Source organism: Lytechinus variegatus, chromosome 13, assembly GCF_018143015.1.
Source record: "Lytechinus variegatus isolate NC3 chromosome 13, Lvar_3.0, whole genome shotgun sequence".
NCBI lineage: Eukaryota > Metazoa > Echinodermata > Echinoidea > Temnopleuroida > Toxopneustidae > Lytechinus > Lytechinus variegatus.
In genome coordinates, this window is record NC_054752.1 from 32,369,241 (window position 1) to 32,391,160 (window position 21,920).

General features: G+C 38.0%; 1 protein-coding gene across 1 annotated transcript in view; it reads right to left on the reverse strand.

The window, feature by feature from the left end:
• Nucleotides 1-513: 513 nt before the first annotated feature.
• Nucleotides 514-21,920, reverse strand: part of LOC121426718 (RNA-binding protein 33-like) — a 29,715-nt gene continuing 8,308 nt past the window's right edge. Inside the window, 18 exon segments of the mRNA XM_041623094.1 lie at nucleotides 514-3,805; nucleotides 4,492-4,580; nucleotides 5,030-5,210; nucleotides 5,944-6,773; nucleotides 7,245-7,424; nucleotides 8,120-8,226; nucleotides 8,969-9,155; nucleotides 9,504-9,674; nucleotides 9,879-10,008; nucleotides 12,508-12,594; nucleotides 13,496-13,640; nucleotides 13,643-13,685; nucleotides 14,074-14,148; nucleotides 16,018-16,154; nucleotides 17,262-17,412; nucleotides 19,507-19,574; nucleotides 20,473-21,141; nucleotides 21,725-21,881. Coding sequence (XP_041479028.1) covers nucleotides 3,763-3,805; nucleotides 4,492-4,580; nucleotides 5,030-5,210; nucleotides 5,944-6,773; nucleotides 7,245-7,424; nucleotides 8,120-8,226; nucleotides 8,969-9,155; nucleotides 9,504-9,674; nucleotides 9,879-10,008; nucleotides 12,508-12,594; nucleotides 13,496-13,640; nucleotides 13,643-13,685; nucleotides 14,074-14,148; nucleotides 16,018-16,154; nucleotides 17,262-17,412; nucleotides 19,507-19,574; nucleotides 20,473-21,141; nucleotides 21,725-21,881 — 3,450 coding nt within the window. The 3' untranslated portion in view covers nucleotides 514-3,762.

The window sequence follows — 21,920 nt, forward strand, 5'->3', positions numbered from 1 at the left end:
TGTATTGCAGAAATCTAAGATGTTTTTTAACAGTGCATCTGAATCCCTAATTGGAAATTTGGTAATGGTATGACAAAAGTTGACTTCATTGACAATTATACAGTTCATCTGTTAGATCATAATTTGCTACAATGTTAACATACAAGTACATTATGTCAAGTTATTAAGTGGTAGTGGTAGCTCAAGTTCGAGACAGGATTGATGTGCGTCCTGGCTTGAAATACATCATGTCTAAATAACTGGCATTATATAAATGCCTATGAATATCATTATCATCATTATCTTAAATTCATGTGATCTACCTTGCTTGACTTATTTTCGTAGGGAGCTGTAATCAATTATGATGAAGAATAAGTGCATAATGGGCACATCTCCTTGTATAGAATATGAAACTAACATCATTTATTTTGCCAGTCTTTTCCTCATCAATATTCAAATTAAAATACTGTTTTTATTGAAAACTGAATCAATGCATTCATATTTTTTGTTTGTTTTGGGTATAAGATTTGGATGGGGGGGGGGGGGATTGGCTGGTGGGCAAGACACCAAAAATTGAATTACATTTTGTTTAAGTGGTTGATAGTTTTTTATTGTGTCAGTTTTTAATGATGCAGTCTGATCAGATTCAATTAATATTAATAGTATTTTAACCTAGACAAAATGTTAAAAAAAACTATTAAATAAAGTTTTGCAAGTGCCAGGTCTTGTATTGTCTAAAAAGTAAAAAGAAATATTCCTAAGAGCAAAATATAGCACATATATGAGTGGATAGTTTGAATTGGATTGCTTGTCACTATCTTAGAAAAAAATATGTTCCTGTTTCCAAATTCCAAAAGACTACTGGACCTTGTTAATTTAAGAAAGCATGTTTTATATTCCTACAAATAAATTTCTTTCTCTTGTAGCAACCCCCCCCCCTACCACATATGCACTTCACTGCCAAAATAATCGTAAATATTACTATTATTTTTATCATTTATTATATATTTGTCACTGCTAATGGAAGTGTTGCAACTTTTCATAAGACTAATAACAAGTAAATCTCCCTCCTACAACTACATATAATGTAACTGGTCATCTAAAGTTTTGGTAAAGTATCAATAATATGAATTATTTTTGGAGTATTATCAAACTTCCAATCTTATAAGTCTCTATTGACAAACATCTCTTTTTCATCAATTGATTATTTTTTGTGACAGTTTCAATTTTAAATTTGAGGACATTGAGCATCTTCTTGGTAATGTTCTTGTTAACTCTAATATAAATGACTACATGTTATCAGAAAAATCCAAAGATCATATCCTGAATTTTCAGCCTATTATATAATTAAGAAATTGTTTTACCCAATCTTTTTTGTCCACTGAAGTTCGGTAGTATGGTCATATTATAGGTAGCCCTAATCTTGATTTATAACTGACAGATTTGTTTTTAAAATCTCTAGTAATGTATGGTTTGTAAAACTCATAGAGGGTTGTCAACTAAATGAAGTTTGAATGTTACTTCATGTTTAATAATTTGAAAAAAAAATAAAACTAGTTTTTTTCTGGATAGGTGAGAAATATCATCAAATTTCAAATTGTTTTCATGGGTCAAGGAAAAGACTGACAAAATAAAAGAATTACCCATAATAGCAAAAGTATCTTGCTTGTTGAATATTACTACCAATGAATATGAAATGACTGCTATTCTGTAATTACAAATGATCATACCATCAACTTTTCCTATTTGAATCCATCCTATAAGAAAACAGAAAAGTCCATTAAAACTTTTAATGGAAGTTAATCCTCCATTTTGATCATAACAATGTTCATATTACTGTCTTTCAAATAATTTCATGTCTTGGCTCAATTATATCCATGGCACAGAAAGCTGGAACTGTGTTATGTCATCAGGTTACACGAATCTCATCTCTTGGGGTAGGCATTATTCAGGTGAAATTTGTAAATATGTGAAAGGTGCTCCTTTCCATACCTTCTCATCATGCAGTGCATGTGGTACAATTTCATGCAAGATGTGGACCTATCACATACTGCAGCATCCATTACAAACACTAACTATGGCATGGGCAGTGTGACCAGGCAACACCTGCAGAAGTTCACAGTGCTCCTGATGTGAGATGCATGGTGGAGTCATTCCCATATGGACACTAACAAGAGCCGCTGGTAAACATCCCAGGCTCTCAAGGGCTATGCGTATATACTTGGGATGATGACTAGCACTGTGCTGATGGTTATGTAGACACATTCATTGAGAGATAACCATTAAAAACAGGCTTGAGTGAGTACATACTCTCTGACAGCTCTCCTCAACAAGACAAATGAGACGTACTTTGAGATTGATTCTCGCTATACATGTATGTCTACAAAACCTGCGTTGAAGGTTATGGGTCAGTTTACAAGCATCAACCACTGATTACATATTTACAGCAAAACTGTACATCAAAGAACAAGGATGTTTCAGTAGACTTCCTGTCGCCTTGGAAGATCGTCCGACTGCTCACAGGAGATGGCAGTAGCTCTGAACATACATGCAAATGATGTTGACTGTAGACATGGCTAAGATGTGAAGCAGTTGCTGTCGAAAAGAGCTTACATCTTGTAGTCTTTGGTGTGCTTGATGGGTTCTCTTGTAGCTCATATGAGATGGTAGTTGCTCTGTGACATGCATTAAACTGTTGATGATTCTGGGTAACACTATGGAGCACAGTCGTTAATGCAAAGAAGAGATGACATTCACTCCAGAAGATGCAGAATTTGACATGTACAGCAGAATGTAGAAAAATGGACCCCACACAAAGTATTTAGTACATGTACGCAGTAGGCAATATACAGAGTTCCAAAGACCACTATCCTTGTGGAGTTGGTATAGCAGAAATTTCCCTTTTTTTGAGTCCTTAGTTGCAAGAAATAGTGCAAATCTGTGTCTCAAATTCATCTTGGTTGTATTAGGGGAAGTAAGTGATGTCAATACATGCACAGCCCTAAAAAGTTGATCCACTAAATGTGTTGTCCGAGGTTGATCTTTCTGATAGCTTTAATTGCATGGCATTGAGCATGTCAAGAACTTTGAAGGATTGACATGCAGGGATATCACCAAACTCATACCCACCATGACAAGGGTGTTTTATAGCAACCTAAAAGTTTTATAGCAACCTAAAAAAGGAGTAGATAAGTGATTGGTGTTTCTTCTTGATTTCGAGTGATTCAAAGAATGAACGGTTTGAACATAACCCTTGCAGAGTTCAAAATTTTCTTGTAACTTGTCAAAGTTCTTGTTCCTATTCAGCCGGTTACTTTTCCACATTGTTGCTAGAATCTGTGAGCTACTTTCAGGACAGCAGAACTCCTCACCAAAATGATGGCAAAATCTGTGAACAGAATACTAATGCATACACATCACACCACTTACAATTCACCACACAATACATGGAGCCCACATATGGCCGTTGCAGGATATGAAACGATGATGCAATTATCACAAAATATACAAATAACAATTACATCACAGACGTATCAATTTATGTGATGCAATATAATGCACTGATTGGATGGTTATAAACTTGTAGAGGACAATTTTACAAGGAGCAGAACTGATGATAGAGAATACAGACTTCCTCGATGCCATTTCTGCAACTTCTGCTGACAGTTCAACCTGGGTCACTCTTGATGGCTTTAGATGAGTGAACGGTCTGCAGCTGGACATCTGCCATTCTTTGTGGTTCTTTCTGGATCCAGGATGAGTTGTGTCACTGTCCTTTTGAGTTCATACTAAAGATACATTGATGTGGGCTAGGTCAATCATATGCCTGTTGGAAATGTAAGAATACAGGAATGATTCAGAAATACCAACCTTGATCAAGAACATTTCAGTATTTTAAAGGTTGAAAATCAGTCGTTTGGTTAGAAAATCAGTATTTTCACAGAAACACCACAGGACAACACATAAACTTTAGAAATCAGTAATTTGCATGAAACCACCATTATTATTTCTCTTTTTTCAGTAATAATTGCTGAAATCCAGTACTACTTGGCAGCTCTGATGAATATAGGCTAAGAAAGAACATGCAATATTGGTCATAACACTTTCTCAGAAATATGCTATGGTGAATCTAAGTTTCAAGAAACTATCTGATCCAATTTGAATATGGATTGTGGAATTATGTCTTACATTTCACAATTTATTTTTGATTGGATATAAATTGATGAAATTGTGATTGATGTTCCATTTAATATTGGGGTAGGGGAGACCTTCTGTAAAATCTACTTAGAACATCACACATCAAAGGAATTCTCTGGGTTGTTATTGAAATGATTTCAGGGATTAAATTACCCTTTAGCAACTGCATAAAAATCTTGGGCATTTCCCTGCATCTTCATATTCATAATATTGCAACATACCCCCAAAATGCCATTTAATTCCTCAGAGTGCTATTAGATCCTGTATTTCCTTAATATCCTAGTAGTATAAGGGAGCAGAGGAAAGAATACTGACCTATGGAATCTCTGTTGGAATATATGAGCATGTTCTGGGTTATGATATCCAGCCATAGCCTTTCTCTGCTGGAGATTTACCTTCAGATACTGAAAGAACATCATATAAAACAAGGATTAAGACAAGATTAAGGGAAAAGATATAATTTTTCTTAAAGTCATGACAATTATTTGTTGAACTGTCTTTAAGTGATGAAGAGGGGTTGAGGGGATCAATAACATCATGTAATAAGACTACGACATGATCCAATCATAGTGATGCCAACTTTCATCCAAGCAGATTTGGATAGATTTTCAGTGACTTGAGCTGTATAATGTGTGTTCATTAGTATATCAAGCAGGGTGTAGATTTCACCATGTCTTTTGTGGAAATGTAGCTAAGCTTTACTGCACCACATCTGATGAAACATTTTGTCCGTGAAATTTTTCTCTGAATAAGATGCTTTTGGCCAATCAGATGCCAGGGTTTCCAGTAGCTTATAACAAAATTCAGTGAAAACCTTAATATGTTGCATGAAATGCTCCGTTAATGCATATACCTTGATGGGACCGATGGAGCGAAGCAGGCCCTCTATTCTCTCCCTCTGCGTAGAAGGTGCCAGTCCATGGATGGCCACCGACGACAGCTGGTTGGGGAAGGGGAGCTGGGCTTGACCACCTGGGGGTATGACGGTCCTCTGCTTGACAGGGGCTGGACCAGGTGGAGGAGCCTCACCCCCTCTGGATGTGGCCAAAAGAGGATACAGAGAGGGAAGAGGTGGTAGGTTTGGTTGAAATAAAGATTTTGAGTGTAAGGAAGAGAAGCAACAGAGGTAAACAGACCATTAAATCATTGATGGAGAGTGAGGGTTATATAAATAGTGAGGGATAAAAACATGCAGATAGGGTTAAAAAATAGATGTACACTCATCAAAATATCACAGTCAGATAGCTGAAGCGAAAGTGAATGATAAGATACACAAACTGAATTTAATATGCTTTGTATGGGGACCAGCTGGTAACATAAGGAGTTCTGATCCAAATTTGAAACAGATCGGGACTTGTATTTTTTATAAACAAAGGATTGACGTCATATCTAATAAGGCTTTTCCAAAGCTCAGTCACAAACATACATGTAAAGATGGTGGTAAACAAATGCAGCATTATCTTGCTACCAAGTAAATGTTGAAATTTTATTTTTGATGCGAGTCACTTCCTCAAGCAATGCTTTACATGGCCACGGATAAAGAGCATACCCGACGGCAGCCATGACGAAGATGCATAAGTGTATAAAAACAATCATGGTTTGATTCGCAGGATCTATTATTAGTCCTTGATAACTATGGGTGGCTTGGAGGCATTCAAGTACCATCACATTGATTTTCCCTTTTCTCCCAGATATACCATCTCCCTACTTCGACATCAAGAACTAAATCTCCCTTCAGCTTGTACATTTAGCTTGATTGCCTTTTACCTGATAATCATTCTTTGTACTGGTTGTGGCTGCATCTCCTCATGATGTTGCTGTACGCTCTGCTGAAGTAGTGGTGGCGGCGGTTGCTGCTGCTGATGGGGTGGTAATGTAAGTCTATCATGCACCCCACCCCTTCCCCTTCCTCGCCCCCTCTGGAGGTTGCCCCTTCCTCCCCTCATACCGCGATTTCCCCCTGGGTTATCTGGCACCATCTGTTCCTGCATCCCATCCACTCGTCCTTGATGGCCACCCCTTTGGTTTATAAAACCCCCTCTTTGTCCCTGTTGCATGCCTCCTCTCTGTCCAGGCATACCGCCTCTTTGTCCTCCTCGCATGTTGCCCCCTCCTCTATTCATACCTCTACCAGAGGGGTCATGTCCTCTTCCAGCATTCCCTCTCATTGCACCCCTCCCCTGCATCATCCCTCTTCCCCGTTGGCCACCCCGCATGGTCCCTCTACCCCTCCGCCCACCCCTGTATGGCCTACCACCACCATCATTCCCTTGATGGAAGTTCTGTGGCATGAGCACTGTCCTTTCCTGGGGTGGGCCATCTTGGTGGAACTGTTGGCCTCCAGGATGGGGTGCCTCCGGGCCTTGTTGGTATTCCTGGTTGGGACCTGGAGGCGGTGGTTGGTTGGGGGACGGTCCTCGCTGCTGGAAGGCATCCTGTGGGAACTCTTGCTGGAAATCATCTTGCTGGAAGTCTTGATGCTGTTGTGGCGGGGGCATGGAACCTGATTGAGACCCTCTTCTACCTCGTCCACGTATCTGACCGCGACCTCTGCCCCTGAATTGACCTCTGACTTGGCCTCTCATTTGATGTTGACCCTGAGTACAACAAAGATTGAAATATTGTTTCACACAGAATAAATAAAAAAGGCACAATGACATTAGGAATCATACTATTCATTCCGAGTTAGAGATTTAGTTGTCACTTTCTGTTGGGACACTAGTTGATTGTTTCCCATAAGTTATGCCCAATAGAAATCATTTAATGCTCTATATTTCCAATCCATTTCACCATGTGGTAAAGAAATAATCTCACTTTCCCTAGCCACTGATGACTGAAACAGGCCAAACAATGTCTTCAAAATCTTCTCAATCAAAGCTTCCTTTTGGCAATCCCTACACATTCAAAGTTTAATCAAATTCCGGCACTTCTCAAGGCATTTCGTTAATTAATTGATGGGTCATTATCTGCAACTTAGTATTTGCACAATCCAAGAAATTAAAGGACTATTTATATTCATTCCCATAATCCACTGCAGTTTCAAGTCGATAAAAGTCGTATTAACTTACTCTTCCTCTATATGCCTGGCCACTGCCACCACCTCTGTTTGGAGTAGAGGACATCGTCGTCTGGGCCCCTCCTAGAGTGGGGATGGGTTGACCTTGTGGTGGGCCCTGAGGTGGTCCACGAGGTGGGCCCTGGGGTGGGGCCCGTGGTCGACCCTGAGGAGGGCTCATACCTGTTAACACCTGAGGACACATTGATAAGAAAAGAAAACTGATGCTCATTGGAGGGTACATTAATAGTGGTTCCATAATAAGCTTAAAGTAGGTACTTTGTCTCTTCACTGCAATCATTTCTAATGCTCCAGAAGTACAAGATTGACTTTATAGTAGTCCTATCAATTTTTCACAAAATATACAACAATAAGACAAAGGATAATGTAGAAGTTAAGACCATTTTTAGAATACCACCCCAAGAATCACCACCACCATCATCATATTTCTGACAGCACTTTTATTGCAACACCCCCTAAGGTTCACAATCATTATCGAATTTCATACGGCATTTCCCCTCATATGAAGGGTCACCAAATCTTGCGCCATGATGGCACTCAATCCTTCCAAGCCTTTCTGTCCTATGCATCCTCATTGTTCAGCCCAACCTTACTGCGTTCCTGCTACACCGTATCTTTCCATGTAATCTTTGGTCTTCCTTTTCCTCCTATGCCACCCTCCTTCGATTTCTTTGGGTATCACGCATCCTCTTCATTCAGACCAGCCTCACTGCTCTCCTTCTTCACCATAAACTTCGGTCTTCTTTTACTTCCTACACCTTACAACCCTTAACCTAATGCCTACTGGAACCAGTAAGACCCTATACAAATCTAATGGGAATTACATACTTCAGTAGTCAGCAGATTAATATTTTGTGCCCTACTAACCTTAACATTTCCCTGCTCTCTCCACTGCTGACCCGGTGGCTGCTGCGGATGCTGCTGGAAACCTCCTCCTCCGCCTGAGTGATGATGGAATGGAGGAGACCCCTCTTCTACAAAGGGGACAAAAAAGAGCCAAACTTAAAAATATTTACATTTAACTTGAAGTGATAGTTACACAGCCATTATTGACTCAGGAGATTTCCAAAAATATTCAATTTTCCTCGCTATTATTATTACCCCAGCTTTAGCTAGGCTGCCTAGGCACTCAAGCATTCAAGGAATTTCTTCCTCCCGGGTACCCATTCACCTCACCAGGGTTGAGTGCAGCACAATGTGGATAAATTTCTTGCTGAAGGAAATTACGCCATGGCTGGGATTCAAACCCATGACCCTCTGTTTCAAAGTCAGAAGACTAATCCACTGGGCCACAAAGCTCCATAAATATCAAAGACCCCACCTCATCTCTCATTGTTATTATTCATACAGATGATGGAAAAACCTTACATAGTATCTGAGCTTGGCCTTGTTTTACTTCTGGAAGCTATAACTAGGAACTGCAACAAACCATTTATGGAATCCCACCAACACTGGAATGGTGATCAACATACTACACTGCAAAAACTCCGGTGTTGATTAACACCAGCCCGGAACCTATACATGTCCACACCAGAGAAGTATTGAAACAACACCAGTTTGGAATCAAACCGATGCAGTTTTGATACTAATTGGTGTTGTATAAACACCTATCTGGGTTGGACCAACATGAAACTGGTGTTAACTCTTCTCTGGTGTGGACATAATAGATTCTGGCCTGGTGTTAAATCAACACCAGCGTTTTTGCAGGGTACTTACCATGACTTGCATTTTGGTTGGTGTTGTATACCACATGTTGCTCCTGTTGTTGATGGTGAAACTGTGGTGTTGTCTGACTAGGTGGGGAGACCATCTTTGGTGGTCGACTCTCCTGCTGAGGGCCTGAAGCACTCCCTCTACGCTTCATGGGAGATTTGATCTTCTTTGCAGTCGATGGTTGGTTGGACTAAAGTAGACAAGGAAAATAAAGGAACTAGGTTATAATAATGACAAGCTTGCTGGTAATCAACTAAAATTGCCTGATACTATACGAACATGTACATCATAAAATTGTTATTGTGTGGATTATATAAACTAAAACTGAAATAGGTAGTTACATGCAACTTTCTCTTACCATAAAATGACATTTTCTCAGAAAGTTGAGAATGATTCTACCTGTCTGACAGATTCACCCTTTTCAATGCACACCTATGAGACATTAGGAAGTTAGTTTTTCACAGTATCTACCACAAAAGAATATCAATATCACTACTCCAATCTCTCTTTTGAAACCTAACCACCTATTTATACTTACCGTGCCTCCTTGTTGCTTCTTTTGTTCCGATATTCTTTTCTTGAGATCAGCTTGTTTCTGTGCTGCTAGCTGCTGACGTCTCTCTTCCTTGCGTTTCATGATGGCTTCCCTTAACTTCTTCTGCTCATCAATCATAACCCTCAATTTCTTAGTCTCAGCTTCCTCATCAATCTAGTTGGGAGACACAAAGCACAATACTCAACATCGATACTATTGTTTTGTTTTTTACCTATATCAATTCCATAAAATGCCTCTTCCTTACTACACGCTCTATTGACTGTCCAGTCTTCCCCTTGTAGTGTCTTTGGTCAGAACCACCTACATCATGGCTCTTCCCAATTGGGAATACAACATAAATATGAAATTGCTACTTACCTGTCCTTTAGATGTGTCTGCAGCCTTTTTACTTGAGATGACTTGTCTGAGGTCTGTAGTCGGTGCTTTCGCTTTGGCTCCCTGGGCAGCCTGGATCAGTTGACTAGGAGGGGGTACAGGTTTCTGAGGCCTGCCAAAAACATAACAAATGATCACATATAACATAATTAACATATACTCTGCTTTCTTACTGAGAAAGAGAGAGAAATATAGAGAGGGCAGAGCGCGCTAATTGCATGCAGGGGCCCGTAACACAAAGCTTAGCAATGATTGTAGACATATTTTTCCATGATTCATTACATTGAATACAATGTACAATCAGTTGTAAAGATCAAGTGTACAATTAATCGCTAACCATTGTGTTACGGCCTTACGGGACCCAGGTGTATCTTCATGTTTAAACAAGGCTTTATGATTTACCTTCAAACATAAGACAATATTTGATATTGTACAAGCATGATAATGAGAAAGGTAAATCCCAGTGGTGGTTTTGAATAGTGTTTGGTAAGGGTTTGAATTGTTAATGAATTGTTTAAGCTTTAATGGCCGGAATTCACAAAGGTAGTCTTGAAAACCCATGGTTGAATACATGGTTCATGCAGATTTCCAGTATAAATTATGCTTAATTTAGCATGTATCAAGCGCGTGTATAAAAAATTGCAATGCTGATGCGCGCTTTTTTCAGTGCGCCAAATTGACGCCTGTTATCGTGGTTAGACACGCTATTTTATTCATGAGTCCACTGTTTGAAGAGTGAACTCATTAATTCAAAACAGTGGACTCTAACCATGGTAACAAGCGTCAATTTGGTGCACTGTGACATAAGCGCATATCAGCATTGGACATTTTTTAATACACGTGGTGAAATAAGTGTAAGTTATACAAGAAAGCAGCATAAACCATGGAATCAACCGCAGGTTTTCAAAACCACCTTTGTAAATTCGGGACAATCTGTTAAAATGGTTAACGGAAAAGTCCACCCCAGAAAAATGTTGATTTGAATAAATAGAGTAAAATCAAACAAACATAATGCTGAAAATTTCATCAAAATCGGATATAAATTTTTTTTTATGGCATTTTGAAGTTTTGCTTATTTTTCACAAAACAGTGATATGCGCAACTCAGTGACATGCAAATGGGACAGTCGATGATCTCTATCACTCACCATTTCTTTTATTTCTTATTGTTTGAATTATACAATATTTCATTTTTTTACACATTTGACAATAAGGACCAACTTGATTGAACCGTATAGTATTTAACAATGCTAATCCCACATGTTCAAGGAAAAAATTAATTGTTGTTTCCCTTGACAATGAGAAGATTAGAATATTTCATATAATAAAATAAAAAAGAAATAGTGAGTGGATGACGTCATCGGTATCATCATTTGCATATCAACCAGGATGTGCATATAACTGTTCTGTAAAATTAAGCGAAACTTTAAATTGCCATAACTTTCTTATTTTACATCCGATTTTGATAAAATTTTCAGTGTTTTGCTTGTTGGATTTTTCTCTTTTTATTCAAATCAATTTTTTGGTGGGGTGGACTTGTCCTTTAAAGGCGGTGATCAGGGTTGGATTGAACCATCATTGTTTATTCAGACGGCAATTCCTACGTCATCATATCACCTGACACACAATAGCCAATATTGTCTGACAAGACATAGAATGAGTAATTGATTTTCTTTGGTAGTAGCTGTTGAATAATATACAAGTAATGCACGTAAGCGCGTGCATGCAGGGCCAAATAATGAACGATGTGCGAGAAGAGCCAATGGATATCCCGCACCGAGGTCCACAGGACCATTTGGCGAGTCGAGCACAGAGTTCATTCATTCACTCTGACATCAGAGTGCAGGATAGTACTTTTGGTATGACGTCAGAGCGCAGGATAGTGCGTTTTGGATGCAATAGTGCAATTTGCTGAATATCATGTGATCCGATTTGGACCAATCAGATTACAGAACATTCTTAGGAGTTGTATAATATGTGATTAAATCCAGGTGTGTGGGGGTAAATTACAGCGGAATCTGCATCAGTAGACTTTCCATAAGTGCAATAATCCCCCAAGTCAGAACATGTTTTTATAAAAGAATATTAAAAAAAACACATGTTATTTACATGTTCATTTGTGTAGTTTCTGTGGTCCCATAAGATTGCAATAATGAAGATTCAACTGTAGTTGTATATCAGTAGGTGTCATGTGAGAGATTCAACTGTTGATTTGAAAAGTATTTCTCGTATTCACAGAAAGGTACTTCTACTTCTATGACGATACTCAGCAGGATCCATAAGTCAGGATGTAGTGCTAAGGAAATATATTGGGTGCTCATCTGCAGTGCATACTTGTTGGTGCTTATAAAACATTGTGCAGTTTGTGTAAGTAAAATGTGTGTGATCACATACAAATCTGGCAATAAAGGGTAATATGACAATAAATTAGTATGTCATAAGCATTGAGTTAATTTCAATTCTTTATTTGATAAGCACATTTGGAAATTAGTGAAAATTAGTAAAAAGATTTCAACACTATTGTGGACAGTCCTCTGTAAAATGCAGCTTTTATGATTTATTTTGTTTGGTAGCAGTTATAAATTATTCCCTTATGTGATAAATATACTTACGGCCGTTGTTGTTGAGGTGACTTTTGTCTCACCGATGGCATGTTTTGGCGGCCTCTCTGGGCTTGCTGTTGAACAGGTCTTGGACCCCTGAGAAAATATGTAAAATAATAAAAAAAATGTAATCCTTGTTACATCAATGTCATCATCACCACCACCACCACCATCATCATCATCATCTTCATCATCATCAATCCAAGTTTAAATCCAGTTTGTCCCCATGAACAGGGGTGGCCAGATTCATCTGACACTCGCAGCAATCGCCCTTATAACACCAATATTGACATTAATATCAACTGATTTAAAAGATCCACCATGGATGTTTTGTTTGGTCAAACTTAGTCAGATATTCATGATTAATCATATGAAATCATTTGAAGCATAAATCTTAATTAAGCGAAAAGAATGAAAGCAAAGAGAATATTCTCACCTTTCCAAGAATTGTACTGAATCATCTACAAATAAAATCAATAGTGTTCCTACATGTTATGAAAATATCATTTTCATGAAACGAAGGGGCCAATACCAGCCTAAACAATACCCTTTAATTCCTGTCGATCAGTACATGGTAAGTTTCTCATCACTGATGTCTCATGAACAGCGATTCTTGAAATACATCATATCAACAGGGTTCCAATGAAATGTACAAACATATCTCTTCCTTTTCAGTAGCCTAGCTTAGCCAGAATATTGGAGCACCTTGAGCACCTGTTGGATACGTGCCCTGAACAAATTCCATACTTCATCATTATTTTCATTTTCTAAAACAATTTTCTACAAATCTATCGACTTGAAAAAAATTATACAAATTCCCTACGTTATTATTGTTACTATCACTCTAATATCGTTTTCGGCAAATTCATCCTGTTCAAAACATACAACCCTTCCTGTATATGAAGTGCTCCTGTGGGTCGTGTCTGTAAAATGCAATCTACTGACTAAATTCTGCTTTACATAGACTTCCCCAGGAATCCTTTAAAACCTAGCTCACCTCATCTGCTGTTGCTGGTTGACAGGCCTTGGCTGCCTGAACCTTCCCTGGTCTGGGGGGTTAAACTGACCTCCCTGCTGCTGCTGGTAGGGCTGCCTTGGTGGGGAATTGAACCTCTGTCCTTGGGATTGCGCCGGTGGTGGGGGCCCTGGTACTGGTTGGGTGGCTGGTGTTGAGGAGGACCATGATGCTATGATATAAAAACATATAATCTAGCCATGATTGAAATGTGGTAGAAAAACTCTCATCAAAGTGAATGTGAAATGTTGCATATGAAGTACTGGATAATTACTGTGAAGCCTACTCATGATCAGAAATCAACTCCTATTGTGCAATGAGTCATGTGTATGCCACAAAGAACAGCACACATGGGACTACACACAACTTTTTGACCCTAAAATCATATCCGTCGTATCATATTTTGAATGTGAAGGCAGCTATTCTGTTTATCCTCATTCTTGCGTACCGGGGTACATGTAGGTGTAGGCTGTGGGTTGATAGATGGTTAAGATTTTCATGAAATATTACTTTTTTTTGGAATGACTCGACTATGAATAATACAAAATTTAATCATTTACCTGAGGTTGGTTTGGACCAGAATGTGAAAACTGGTCATGTTGCTGATGAACTGGAGGACCACCTTGATGGGGCGGCTGTAACAAAAAGACAATAACAATTAAAACATTTGACTTATCTTTAACTTCTTATCATAACAGAGTTTCATTTTATCAAAGCCCATCTAGGGCAATGGAATTGGACCAAATTTCATTTAGCCTACTTATTGGACTTTGAAATTTTGTGTGCCCTTTTCATTTTTTTTTCAATTTCGTGCTGCAATGCAACCTCGCCTGAAAATATTTAAAATTCATTGGCCTGTAATTATTTCCACTCATTGTTCAGTGTTGTGGATAATGACTTTCCCATATCTTGTAAAATTCATCAAAGGAAAGCAGTCAGATTCAGCATATAATTGAAAGTAATCCTATTACTCCAAAAAGAAATATTAAGATAAGAGTAATCCTGTTGGTCAGTGTAATGGTATATCATCAGCAGTGAATCATGAACAGCGATTCTTAAAATACATCATTCCAACAGGCTTTATTGGGGGGCTTTAGGTCTGGATGGTGGATGCCTCTACAACTGTTGCAACTGTATCTGCGCTGTTGGGTGTTTCAGTGCTTCCTTTCTGTGAATCAATCTTTTCAAATTTTAGGTCAGGACGTACTTGCATAAGTTGCACTGACGTATTGAAAAAGTATCATATTAGTAAAATTTCTATTGCCATGTTGTCGTTTTCAGGACGTAGACTGATTCCAATCTATAGTCAAAGAAAGGGAGCACTGACACAACCTCAGAACCGACGCAGAGCTGACAACTTGAAGAACATTTCAAAATTTTTAAGCTGAAAATTGGTATTTTGATGAAGAATGAGTATTTTCAAAGAATTACCATAGGACACACACAAAATGAAACTTTTTATATCAGTATTTTGTGTGAAACCATCAGTATTCTCATTTTTTTAATACTGAAAATCAGTTCCTTCTTGGCAGCTCTGTTGACGTATGAGAAAATGCTCAATTCAATCGCCGTAGAGGCATCCGTCATGCAAAACAAAAATCCTTGACTTATGCCGCTACAACTATAAACAGCTGTAACTAATACTATTAATACTCCACTTAACACGATATGTTAATATTACTAGTGATTGTATAGCTACGACTATTTCTACCACTACCACTATTCCCACTACCATTTCCTCTACCAGAGACCCCCTTCATTAAACTTGTTATAATAACAAATTTACAATAATAGTTAAAAGCTACTGAAATCCATCACTCTGATTGGCTGACAGGAAACTTGTTCTAGAAATTGTGCATTTGTTATTGTAACAAGTCTTCATGAAGCAGTACCCATTAGGGGTGTTTTATAAAGATGTTTCAAGTTAAGCAGGTCTGGGCCCCATTGTCCAAAGAGTTACGATTGATCCGATCTATCGTAACTCTATGGAAATCCATCAGTGTCATAATTTTTTCTACAGGAAATTTGCAAAATGTCCTTTGTAATCAAAGGAGAACGCTCACAATTGTCAAGAAATCAATGAATTTATGGATATGGATTCATATCTAGAATTTTTTTTGAACAAACATGCATTTCACATGTTGACTTTGCTGGCTTTCCATAGTTACGATTGGATCAACCTTGTACAACGGGGCCCTGGTGACCTATTCCTGTGCTTATGGGATACCCGAAACCTTCCCTTCTGTCTCCCTTCACCCTTATAAAAGTTTTACTAATAAATACAAAACTTGCTTTTCACATATTTAAAAATAGCAATTTGATCGACACATCAAATTTGAACATCACAGCCGGTCACCAGTTTGGTGAATAGCCTTGCCTGACATACAAACAGCTTTATAAAACACCCCCTGTACTACTACTACTATCACTACTACTACCACTACCACTACTCTTGCTGACTCTACTGCTGCGGCTGCTAGTAAAAGAAAACATAACGGCCTCACTTGTTCTGGATGATGAGGGGGATGCGCCGGAGGACCCCCTTGTTGCTGATGGTGGGGTATAGGTGCCCCTCCCCCATAAGGTTGGGGATGCCCATGAGGTTGATTGATGGGCTGGTTGGAGCTTGTATACACCGGACCTAGTTTGCATGGGGGTATCAATAAGATAACTTGGTCACAGACATTGTAGTATATATTGTCACTGACTAGGAAAAAAGTCTCAATCTCATTATGAAGTGTTCCAAACTTTGCTCAGATAAAATTTAGAAAAAGTGCAATACCATATTTCAAAGATTTACTCAATTCTGAATAAATTTTTCTTTCAAAGCCTTGAAATCAACTCAAAGTTTTGTCATTGTTTTAGTCTCCATTTCAATCAAATTACTATTTCAATTTTGAATTCTCTAATATTTATCACATTTTGATACTGTATTTATTTACGTGTTTTTTATATTTTTTTTTATCATATTTAATGAATTCTTATTTACACTTGCTCTTAAAAATTATTTATTATCTATGTTCATCTCAAATCCTTACATGTGGCTGTTTGAATTATGATTGTTGCTTTTACCTATCTATGACTTGTGAACATTTTATTGTAAAAATGCTAATTTTGGCCTTTTGGCTTAGTAATATGTATTGTTTTTATATAAAATGAACTATGATCGAATCGAGTTACATAGCATTATGTTTGGAAAAAATCAATCTTGTAAAATAAAGACATACTGAACATTTTAACTCTTCAAGCTTCATGGAGTTGTAAACATTGGACAAAGGAAATAGATGCTAAGTTAAATTTTTGCATGATACTTTAATATTACAGAAATATAACAATCATACATAATCATAACATATACCGGTACATAAAATCATCATCATTTTTATCACCACCAACTTCAAAATCATCATCATCACTTTCACTACCATCACCATCATCATTACCATCATCATCACCATCATCACTTTCATTACCATCACCATCATCATTATCATCAGCATCACCTTCATCATTATCATCATTATCATCATCATCATCATCATCATCATCACCATCATCACTTTCATTACCATCACCATCATCATTACCATCACCATCATCTTCATCATTATCATCATTATCATCATCATCATCACCATCATCATCATCATCATCATCATCATCATCATCACCACCACCACCATCATCATCATGACCACCACTACCACCATCATTGCCACTATCAATCATTTCAAGCAGAAGCATGTACCTCCTTGTTGTGGCTGGTTTGACCATGTCCCTTGCTGGGGAGGTTGGTGACCCCACCCTGCTGACGATGCTGGAGGGGGTCCACTACTCACAATAACAGGATGCTGCTGTTGGGGTGGGGCGCTCGACCATGGCTGAGATGTCTGCTGTTGCTAAGTATACAAATACATACCGGTACAACATACAAAAAAATATGTTTAATTCATAGATATCTATAAATCATTATTCTTTAAAATATGAATTATTTACCAAATACAAAGAAGAATAAAGAATTTTATTAGGTGCTTGTAATGACCAAAGTGTTAGCTTCTGTTTTATTTCCCAGATGGCACAAGGGTTGTTTATGGTTGTGATAAGGTTTATTCAGCATGAAGAGAAAGATTATGGTTGGATTAATTGTTATGATTCAAGTTTAGCTTAAAAGCAGTATACAACAGTCCCTTTGAACAGCACCAGCTAAAGACCAAAACTACTTGGCCCATATAATGATAATATTCCGCATTTATATAGCGCTTAATACATCAGAACGATGTCTCATCGTTGTCTCATTCTGAAGTCAGGTTTAACTTAGACCATGGTCTAACTCTGTGCTAAAATTATGGGAAGCCAAAAGGGTAAAACTTTTTATTAAGTTGAATGTTTCTTATATTTACTGTGGTCTTTCCTGATTCATCGATGGTGAAGACGATCATCTATTTATACTTCCTAGACAATTATGAATGATTTGAGAGCCAAATAAGCTGAAATATGATACCTCTACTGTTAGTGATTTATGTAACAATTGGCTATCCATACTCAAACCACAACTTTATACCCGAGTTTAAGTTAAACCAGACTTCAGAATACCCGGCCCTTGTATACTTCCCAGGATGCAACACTCTGATCATGTACTCTAAGAATACATGCCCACGACAACAAAAGATGACATCATGGACCAAGAAATCATAGTAGATTTAATAAAAGCTGGTTGTGATTAATACTTTTCAGTGTTGATCAGGGTCGGATTGAACCATCATAATTGTTTCAGACGGCAATTCCTACATCATATCAACAACTGTAAGATATTTTCTTTCAAGCGATTTTAACCCTTACTAGGGCCTTGCAGACCCACCTTGAAGTCTTTGGCATCAATCACACCATAAACTCGCATGCATGTTGCCCACCACCTAATCTAAAAAATTTTACAGTGATTTATCTCATGAAAATCACTTTCAGTTAATTATGCTAAGTTTTGCTTAATATGTGAAACCATAATTTTTACTTTAACTCCCGAAATAGAGCTCCAAATATATAAATTTTTGGTGTAGAAACCTGTTGTGGTGGTCTCAGCACATGAACTTGATAAAGAATCACATTATCAGATCAATCTCTCATGAATTTGTTTTCGTAGTTTCTAATGTAATTCTTTTTCGACCTCTTACTTTTAGTTTTTTTAAATGGAATTGGTCAGTGACTTTTTATAAAAAAGCAACATTAATAAATTTAATGCAGTTTGAGGATGATACTTGGCTGAAAACACAATATGCATCGTACACAATAACATTGCAGTGAGGGTTTTTTCACACTTTTGAGAAATTAAAGGACAAGTCCACCCCAACAAAAACTTGATTTGGATAAAAAGAGAAAAATCCAACAAGCATAACACTGAAAATTTCATCAAAATCGGATGTAAAATAAGAAAGTTATGGCATTTTAAAGCTTCGCTTATTTGAAACAAAATAGTTATATTAACGAGCCAGTTACATCCAAATGAGAATTGATGACATCACTCACTATTTCTTTTGTATTTTATCATATGAAATATTTTTATTTTCTCGTCATTGTCATGTGAAATGAAGTTTCATTCCTCCCAGAACACGTGGAATTCCATTATTGTAACATTTTGTGCTTCAGGCAAGGAGGTCCTAATTGTCAAATTTGTAAAAATTGAAATATTGTATAATTCAAACAATAAAAAAACAAAAGAAATAGTGAGTGGGTGACATCATCGACTCTCTCATTTGGATTTAACTGGCTCGTTCATATAACTATTTTTTTAAAAATAAGCAAAACTTTGAAATGTCATAACTTTCTTATTTTACATCCGATTTTGATGAAATTTTGAGCATTGTGCTTGTCTGATTTTTCTCTATTCATCCAAATCAACATTTTTCTGAGGTGGACTTGACCTTTAAGTAGGCAGTTGCAGAATAGCCTATTTGATGTGCATATTGGAATTGAATAGTAAAATGAACATCTTCCTATACCTGATAAGGTTGCTGCTGTTGTTGTGGTGGCCCAGGATGTGGTGCAACTTGTTGTGGTGGTGCTCCAGCTATCAAGGAATAAACAAACATCAACAATTCAGGTTTCTAAATACACATACAGGCAAGTTTGATTTGAATGTTTAACATGCCTTTTGCATAATACAAAAATACCCTTATATGTTGTTAAATTCTAAGTCCATAAATTCTAATGGCTCATGAAATTTATAACATATTGAGTGCACAGGTAAAATCTCTCTAAGTTTTCAATTGAGGAAAGTGCATTTCATAGAACGTGAAATCAAGAGTACCTTGGCTAAATGACACTTTTTGTTGACCCCTCATTTGACGAGTTTTGCAATGTTTATTCAAATTATATCAACTCTTTACATGTTTGTAATGCTAACTTTACAAATTTCCTTTCTTAATACATGTGTCTTTATGGATAACAAAATGAATACTTACATGAAAATGTACATCAATTATAATTCTCATCTACATGTACATATATACTTTTATTGAAGACCGATTTCTAATGTATTTTATTGTTTTTTTTTTTAATTTCTTACGTATTTCTTTGTTTTTTACTTCTTGTTTTTTATTGTTTTTTCGAAGGAAATTGTTCCAGACTTAATTCTGATCATAAACAAGGCAAAATTATTTAAGTTTAATCAGTAAAAGTAGAAATGATACATTTATGAATTTTGGCTAAATACACAATTTGCATTGGATTTGTACATGAAATCATGCTTATGAGCAATTTTTGGTCTGACATGCACTTACATAATGTTGCGTAATGTCATAACCGCGTCCCCGGGCGTCACAAATTTGGTCTCAAAATTTGCGCGAGACTTGAAAGTAAAAAGTCAGTGAGTGGCGAGGTCAAAGATTTTTGCGCAGCAGATATATCGCGAAAATTGTTGAGGGGGGCCCAAACCGGGAGAATTAGGGTTAAACATTTTGACTTACAAGTAGGTGGCTGAACTTTTGGCTTAAAGTGTGGATTGATGTGGATCTTCTTGGGCATCGTTGTTGCTGTCTGTGCTTGGCTCGATGGCGGAGGCTGGGAGTGTGGCACTGGTTGCTGAAAGTTTTGTTGTTGCTGAGGTGGCTGTTGCATTGGTTGTTGCTGCAGTGGCTGTTGCACTTGTTGCTGCAGCGGTGGAGGTTGTCCTTGTGGTTGTTGCGGAGGTTGTACTTGTGGCTGTTGCGGAGGTACAGGGGACGGACCTCTGGGTGGCTGGTGCCGTGGTCCCTCTGGGAACAGAGGCTCTGGAGCGGGCGGAATCTGGTGCATTTGAGCCTGTTGATGCATCATCATGTCGTCTCTGACGTGGGGTGGCCGACCGTCCCAGCTAGGCCTTGGACCCAAGAGCCCTTGCCGAGGACCAAACGGAGGCCTCATACGAGGGTCTCCCATGTAAGGACCTCTACCCATGAAGTTCGGATGAGGGGGTCGCATGTGAGGAGGGCGACCCATGTGTGGGGGGAATCCCCTAAGACCAGGCGGGCCTTGAAAACCTCCTCTACCTCTTCCCCTCCCTCCTCGTCCTCTCCTTCCGTGTCTCCTCTGCTGTCTCTCCTCCTTGGATTTCCTCTCAAACTCGTCAATCTGCTGTTGAACCTCTTGTGATATTTCTGGGAAAGGGACCAAAAAGAACACCATAATTAAGATTTCAAGAGTAGGTACAATGGTATCAGGGGCCCGTTTCATAAAGAGTTGCAACTGTTCTAACTTTGCCATTATGGCAACTACCATGGCAACCTTGGTTTTGATTGGCTGCTGAGCCATGGTAGTTACCATAATGTCAAAGTTACAAGAGTTGTAAGTCCTTTATGAAACAGGCCCCAGTTCAATATCAGAATGGGAACGATTATGAAAATAGAAAGGATGATGATGATGATAATGGATATAATTTCATGAAAAGGAAGATTACAATGACAATGCTGCTACTTCATAATACAGCTGGTGATGACAAAGAGGAAGATGATGATGAAGACGAAGATTTTGATGATGATGACATGATGATGTTGGTATTGATAATTTTGAAGATGATGATGACAATGATAGTGAACATGATGAGGATGGTGTATATGGTAATGATCTAAGTGATGGTATATTTGACAATGAAATCGGCCATGCTGCCGGATGATAATGATAATGACAGTAGTAACATCGCTAATGACCATACTGCTCCTCCTGAATAAAATTCCAACTTACCTAATGTATCTGGAATGTTTCTTGTTCTTGTGCTCTTGAGAGAGACCATAACAGTCTGTCTCTCTGACCTGAACCTACCACCTCTCCCATCCTCATCTTCTTTCTCCTCCTCGCTCTCACTGGTCTCTTCGGTGTCCTGTGTGGTCTTTTCCGTCTGCTGATGATACAACAAATATAAATGATTTGTAAACAAAAT